Consider the following 8,009-nt stretch of genomic DNA (forward strand, 5'->3'; position numbering starts at 1 on the left):
AATGTCCGATTTCCAAGTTATGAATGCAAGGCATTTGGAATTGAAATAAGCAACACACTACACAAACACACATTATAATATTATGTATGTATTTTGAATAGGAACATAAATCTTGAGCGAACTTTAAATTTTAAATAACGGATGCTCTTCGTGTACGTAGATTTAAAAACAATACTGCGTGCCATTTCAATCCTTTACGCGCTCATTAACCGTGAAACGAAAGGTAAAAAGAATTTAAGAACGCGAACCCTCGACGAGGTAAATAGAGTGGAGAAAAAAATAAAATTTCTAGCCGCTGTTTTCGAGTCGGACGATCCACGCCCGCGTTTAAAACGTTGGCTTAAGTCTTGGTAATTGCGTAAAACTTGGCCCGTAAAGACAATCCGAGGAGCGACTGGTGTAAAGAAGGCCGCGCCCTTTTGTACTTAAGTAGGTTACGTACTGGGGCTGGGATGCAAATTTCAAATGCAAAATGCACTCGGTTCTGATTTATTTCGTGGGTTAAAAAAGGAAAGTGGTTGGTCTGGAACTGGGAAAACAAGAACCTCCCATTTTCTCGGTTTGAAACCAAGAAATGTTTTATTTCAAACAACTTGTACAAACAATTAATATCGAAGCCATGTCTGACCAATATGGGATATACTACTTGTTTTCTAAATATCGTACCAGCACTTTCATCTTCTTTTTCTCACATGTAAAGAATGACAATACTTTATCCTTTTTTTTTTTTATTTTGGTTTTTCATTTATCAGAGTTTTAATGAGTATCTGAAATATTCAGCAGAAATTAACTATATTGTTTTTTTTTCGTTTGATTACAGATTCTACTGGGACCTCTGCATGCTCCTCCTACTGGTAGCTAATCTGATAATTCTGCCAGTCGCCATTAGTTTTTTCAATGACGACCTAAGCACTAGGTGGATAGCCTTCAACTGCCTTTCCGACACGATATTCCTCATAGACATCGTCGTCAACTTCAGGACAGGTAAGTTTACGAAACAGTAATACACAAACCACCAAAATTATTTACTACTTAGATCCACAATAAGTATTGCGTATTAAAGAACGTAAAATATAAGATGTGAGATATGTCCAACTTTTTAATTTCTTTCATATACCGACAAAGAAAAATAATAGCTGAAGGTGCAGGTGCAATGGAGAAACTGTTTAGGAAAGAATATTTAGTTCCATCTGGAAAAAGTTTTCAATGGAACTGCGTTCGTTTTTCAAACTCTAATCGACGGGGGATCCATTCAGCCTCAAAGTTATTCGATCCGTGGGTATAAAAAGACGCGGCGAAAAAGGCTGGCAATCCGTCGGACGATCGCGTCGACGTCGTCGGAACTAATGGTAGCCTCGCGTCCGCGGATAGAAGAAGCCAGGAGCGATGCAAAGTTTGCATTGTCGCGTGCACATCGGTAAAAAGGATATTGGGGGAAGAATGAGTCGACCTCGTTCTTTCCTTCATTTTTCCATACCACTCTCTCATCAGGCCAGCCCAAATCTCCGCCTCGAAACTACCGACGATTCGTTTAACTATATCCCAACACTCGCATTTTCGCGAGGACTTGATATACTAAAGTAACAGCGTATTTAAAGAATGTGTAGAAATCTTTGACGATTTTAATAAGTTTAATAATGTCCCCTCGGGGCTAAAATCTTTGAACCGCGGTGCGCTCTTTCGAGATAGCGTTAAATGTCCTTGTCTCGCGAATTTTGAAAAGGTGGGACTTGTAACTGTTGACATTAAAGAGGTGGCCGCAAAAGTCGTTGAGAGCGATGAAAAGAGAACGGACACAGAAGCACGAAAAAACCGGAAAATAGCGGCTTTCACGCGCGAGTCGATTACGTTTTTATGAAGTTACGTTCCGATCCGGAACCGGCGAGGCGGATTCAATTTCCTTTTCGTCAAAGCTTGTTTGAATAAAGAGTACCTTACCTTAAAGAGATAATTCTCTAAAAGGAAATCGTTCTTTACCGAAATGAATGAATTCACTTTCCGATATTTATTAGATGCTAAAATGAAGATTATACGCACAAGTGCAATCATTACACATCGGTTTTTTTATGACAGAACATTATAGTATAGGTTTAAAAAAATGTGTTTCAGACTAACATTTATTTTATCAATGGACAAAAATTGATATTCTGATTAGTTTTATTATACATTACGAGCAGCGTTTATAATATCTGCAGAAATGTATAGAATCTACATTCTAATCGTACAAAATGAAATACCCGACAAGAAATACAATTAATCCTCTAAGAGAGAGCAGATACGTACATATGTATCTGTGGGAAGATTCTCAGCTGCATCGTGTTCTAAATTAAATTATTAAATCTAGAGATGAAGATATACGCGTACGGTTGGCTTCTAGCTGAGCATTTCCTGTGCGATAATAACATTGCTCAACACTCGGGGTGTTCAGACCCAGACGATTCGCCGGGCGGGGGATTAATTTGTAGCGCTTTCGAGTTCGAGCCCTGGTCCCAGAAACGGGCGTTTAAATTGGGTCACGTGCCGTGGCGCCCGATGAAAGCCATTGTACGCGTTAAACCGTGTACCAGTGTACGTGGAACGCGTCGATTCGCGATTGTTGCGAATTCTTGATCCAGATTATCGGCCCGGCCCGGCCCGGCCTGGCGACCAATATTACGTTCCGTGCGCCGCATACATACTGACGCGACGCCTACACAGCGCGTCAGCGGGCGTCCAGGCGGACGAGCCGCTCGAATCGCGGCTTTGAAATATTTGGATGCTAATGAGGCAACGTTTCCGGGAAAGACGAAGTGCCGTTGATGTTGATAGAAACGAGACTGGCAGGCTGGATTTGATTATTTCCCCATTCAAACGTTTCGTGACGTATGCACGTAGACTTTGAATGAATGCTGCTGCTGCTAGTGTGCGTCGCCCACTTGCAGTCACTCGAAATTGCATAGGCTTTGTGCCTCGCGCGTATATTTATTGGAAAATGTTGAAGTGGGTATAGTTTCAAAACTGTCCGATAAAAATACGATTACGATTTTTATACAATTTCATTAATAACTTCGCGAATTGAAATCAAATCTCTAATTAATCAACGTACAATGCTGATTGTGGTTTTACGCAGTGAATGAAATTAATTGGAATAAAAATTTGATATTTGAAAACATAAAAGTGGAGAGTATTTATAGAACTTTGTTCGCGTTTCTGTTTCCAGGTATAATGCAACAGGACAACGCCGAACAAGTGATCCTGGACCCGAAGTTAATCGCGAAACACTACCTCAGGACTTGGTTCTTTCTCGACCTCATTTCCTCCATACCACTAGACTACATTTTCCTCATATTTAATCAAGTAAGTGCATATTAATTATATTCACGGCTGCGCCGAGAGCAACTTGCTGCTTCTCACTTTAAAGTCGTTGCATACGCTGCGTTTTACTTTTCCCGCGAACTCGATTTGTGTAATTAATCTGTTTACTAGGCTCCCCGCATAAAAGATTCTTTACGCGATACTTATTTCTTGTTTCCAGCTACCGGAATGTTTTACCAAGAACCCTTAGTAAACAGAGTTAAAATTTACGGAACTTCTGAGTACAGACATATGAAATAATTAAATTTTTTGCCTGTTATGTTTGTACTTCATAGAACGTATCCTGCATGAGATGAGTTTAATTAAAATTTCTTGCATCGCGTTCGTATCTAGAAGCAGCGTAATAAATGATGAACTTATAATGTATTATCTACATTAATAATGGTTTCGTTGCCTACATACATTAGATCGAAATGTTGACATGAGAATAATTATCTGAATTATTCCTATCAGTTTCAGGACTTTAGCGAGTCCTTCCAGATCCTGCATGCTGGCCGTGCTCTCAGGATCCTCAGGCTTGCGAAGCTGCTGTCGCTCGTTAGGTTACTACGGTTGTCAAGACTGGTGCGGTATGTCTCGCAATGGGAAGAGGTCTATGTGAGTGTTTACCCGTTACCGCTTTATATTTTACTAAAGAGCACCGTTTCATTTGATACCTATTTTATATATATATATTATACATATTATAGTATATATATGTATATAAACATACATATATATATAATATACACCTCATATATAATATACCCACAGCTCGTGTGATCCTTGTATAAAAAGTTTGACTTGAAAAGAAAACCAAGCGTCTCGTCGTCTTTTTTTTTTTGTCAGTTTCAAAAAGTGACTGACTGCCTCTCTCTCTCTTTATATATATATATTATATATATTTTGTTATATATATATTATACCTTGAGTCTCTTTACATGGCCGTGCTGTCTGTCTGTACAGCTTTGCGTCGCCGTTTCCATTGCAATGTTTCTTTTTCCTCTGACTAATTATACGGGGGGGAGTCCGTGGCTCGAGGCCCCCCGGCGATTTTTATTACACATTACTTTCAAATTGTACACCACGGTCAGTTTTTGGAACTGTCTGCATCTTCGCCGCGAGTTCGAAGTCGCGAAGGAAACGTGTGAATAAAATCAAGTTAACATAGCGCGTGTTCATCAAGCGATGAATTATATTAAAAAGAGAGAAACTGGAGGTAAAAAATAAAAGAAAGGAGCCCGATAAAAGTCCCTCCGATCCGCCTTGTGTGTGTCACGAGGCTTGCCGATACAGCTATTCTTCTTATGCGTATACGTTTGATAATAAAGAACGTGAAAGGAAATATGAAAGAATAAAGAACAAGGAACGGAACAGGTGCGACCGATCGAGTCGCAAGAAGACGAGAGAACCTCTCACGCCAGTGGTGGATTTACTCTTCGTCATTTTATATATATATATATATTTTTTTTTTCTTTTTTCACGGACAGTCCTACGAACTTTTCTCTAGTCAAGGTTTAGCTGTCGTCTCGTTTCGCAGCGAATCTCGCTTCGCGTGTCGGTTTCCGACCGGGATAGAATGTTCGTCGGACAGAAAAGTGTGTCCAGGCTCTCTCGTTAGGCGATGCGAGAGACACCGACCACGCATCTCTTTTCCAGCGCTGCTGCGAATTTCCCTCGGAAGCCGAAATTTAGTTGTATACACCATACACATACACTTAGCTACGTATACATATTTACAGAGTCTATTTACATACGCATCTCTGCTTCCCGTTTGCTCGATACACAGACGTGCCAGTTGACAGCGACTCTTTACTTTAGTCATGTCCCAACTTTTTTACAGTGAATTTCTCTAAAAAATTCTTTCTCTGTCTTCCTCTATTTTTTTAACACAATTATGACAATTTTTGTAAACTGACAGATTTATGTACACTATTCGGTACTCGTGGCGATGGGTGTATTTTTTTTTTAATTCTCATATCGTTTTAGCAATTTTTAATATTGACAAGTTTCGTAATCGAAACAGATGGAGTAGATTTGATCGTTCGAGATGAATAACATGGAAGAGGAATATATTTTTGGAAAGTTATGGGAGGACTGATATGGAAAGTTTTTAAGATATTGAGATTGGAAGAGTTGGAAATTGATGTTGATGCAAGTGAAATAAAAACAGAGTAACTTCTTGATTTATTTAAAATCTTTACTCTTTCCAGTTTGTACATAAAATATACATTTACCGAGAACATTACAGATTTCATAAATGATGTGCACTTTATTCATGAACAAACATAAAAGTACACAGTTTTTGAGTAAAGATAAATTACTACCTCCAGTAATAAACCGTTTCACCAAATACTGAAGAAAATTCTGTAGATCTATCTTAAATATAATAAACGCGTTATAATCACTTTCCACGGAAACTCGGAAACTTTCAAGACTTGTGCTCGAAGGCGATCGAACAGCCCAGATTTCCAAGCGATTTCCCAATCTGGAATAAGACAAGGCAACAGGAAAGGTGCTTCTTCAATTATTTCTCATAACTCAGAATAGTATCCGAAGCCCCATCGCCACTGGATCTGATCCTATTTCTGCCTCTCCTTCTTCCATTTATTTTCCCTGGTTGTCGACGTATACAGAAATTAAATTTTACAAGCGGCACGTGAAGTAAAAAACAGATATCTACACACGGACACACAGATTTACACAGACGAAAGCAGATCGTGTAGTCGAGGTTTTCTTGAGTGATAGGCACTCTCGCGGGGGTTTTTCAGGTATAGGTAAGTAAGTGGTTCCTCGTTAAGCGGAGGTCTCTCCTGGCTCGATATTCCGTGATCCACGCGTGTTATGTGTGTGCATAGAACGTACGTGCGTGCGTGCGTCGGCTCGTGTCTCCGTGTTGTACCTGAGCCGATTGTCTCGGATAGGTCTAGGTCGATGAGAGAGAATCGTATCCGCTACGCACGATGGGAATTCAGATCGTGGCTCTCCTGCGATACACGTACATAACCGGATACATACGTACGTAAATGGGTCGAGGAAGCGTTCTCCAAGTCGGTTCGATCGGATCTTGGTGTAACACGACACACACTAATGTTGCTCAGTGAGTTCTGTTATTTCTGCTCTCGACGTCTGCATGGTTACGCGAATGACCGTTGTTCTAACAAAAGGGAAAATTCACGATTTCCGAAGAGTGGCCCCTGTTTATTTAATTGTCAACGAGTGAAACAGTTACGCCGGTAGTTGCCCTCAGTTAACCACAGAATTAACACATTACGTACAAGTCTCATTATCATGATCATTACACTGGAAGATGATGAAGCGATTCAATGAACAAAACACATGTGACAAGACTAAGCGAGACTCTCACACCGATCAGAATTTAATTGTAATCTGAACGTTAATTAAACAGAGACAAGGCAAAACTATGCAATGTTTCGTACGTAATGGGTTATGGAAGTGATGACATGACGTAGATAATTTGCGAAACGAGACAACGGAAGGGTTTCGAAGGATCTGTAATAACCATGGATCTGCTCGAACGTAACTGTCACACGTTTTCACCTTTATCTCGTTCTATCCCAACGAACACGTCTCGGTTACTTGTGTTTTCCACGTGTACAAGTTTTCAAAGTCCCTTTTTTTTGTGTCAGTTTGATTGTGTCTTGCCTTTAGCGTGAGCCGTGGCGCAGCGAACAGACCAACGAATCAATCAGGCTTTCCGTCCAATCTCGAAACAGAGAAACGACCAACCCCTTCTTTTCTTGTCGGAACCGTATATCTAAAATTATTACACTACCTGCGAATGTGTTACATTGCGCTTGCCGTTTTAACGTCGTCTTGTTGCCGCCCTCTGCTTTTGTTTCTCAACTGTCCTCTCTTTTCTGTTCTGTTCGACGAGCCAAATTCTCGCCGAGGCGAGCTCGCGTCGTCGTCGCGCGGTTTTCCAATCATCTTATCTCAACAAATCCTTTCTGTTCAGCCAAAATTTTTACGCCAGGAGAAATCGTGTCGCGTTCGAATAAGCTTTTCTCATTTCCTATGTTAAGTAGCTTCGTATGCTTTTAATTCTGTTCTATAGTTTGTGAATTCTAAAACAGTTTCTATTCTTCAAAACACATTTAAGTATCATCTAAATCGATGAAGCATACTGTTAAGCAGAAGTTACAAAAGTAGTACTGAAACTGGAATTGTGAAATAAATTCCATAAATTGTATTCCATTCATTTCTGTAATCTCGTACTTAAAAAATGTAGTAATTATCTTCGACAATTTTGTTCTGATCTGATTTAGAAGTTACAAAAGAAAAGTAAGAATGTTAATTATTTCCACGAATTAAATTTGAACAGAGATTAAAGGTGTACTTAGCTCTATATATTGGAAGGATACCTAAGAATTAAGCGCGATCCAATAAGAAATCCGAAGAAGGATCAAGTTAAGATCAGTTTCAAGGTAGGAAATCGAAAGAAGAAGCTACCGGTAATTTCTCCTTAATTAACGTCCTTCCTACTGTCATCGTATTAAAATCGGATCGTCTTCGGCTGCCTCAGCTGCTGAATCGATTCGTGAGCTCGGTTTAACAAGCGACTTTACAAGGAACCTAGCACAGAAATTGCTGACCACGGTCTTACCACCCCAGCCACCCAGACTTTTTGACAATTAATCACAGCTGATAATTAC

At 39.8% G+C, this 8,009-nt stretch overlaps 1 protein-coding gene across 4 annotated transcripts in view; it reads left to right on the forward strand.

Moving 5' to 3' along the window:
• The window catches only part of Ih (hyperpolarization activated cyclic nucleotide gated potassium channel Ih), a 136,604-nt gene extending 130,326 nt beyond the window's left edge, over nt 1–6,278 (forward strand). For 3 of the 4 annotated variants that reach the window (XM_026813328.1, XM_026813336.1, XM_026813341.1), the window contains 3 exons: nt 821–984; nt 3,200–3,336; nt 3,808–4,131. In XM_026813328.1, the coding sequence (XP_026669129.1) occupies nt 821–984; nt 3,200–3,336; nt 3,808–4,116 (610 nt within the window). In that variant the 3' untranslated portion in view covers nt 4,117–4,131. Of the gene's footprint in view, nt 1–820; nt 985–3,199; nt 3,337–3,807; nt 4,132–6,257 lie in introns of those variants that run through there. The other variant, XM_026813346.1, reaches the window with a different exon arrangement.
• The last annotated feature ends 1,731 nt before the right edge of the window (nt 6,279–8,009 follow it).

This window comes from Ceratina calcarata, unplaced genomic scaffold (assembly GCF_001652005.2).
Source record: "Ceratina calcarata isolate Rehan_Ccalc_2016 unplaced genomic scaffold, ASM165200v1 scaffold117.2, whole genome shotgun sequence".
NCBI lineage: Eukaryota > Metazoa > Arthropoda > Insecta > Hymenoptera > Apidae > Ceratina > Ceratina calcarata.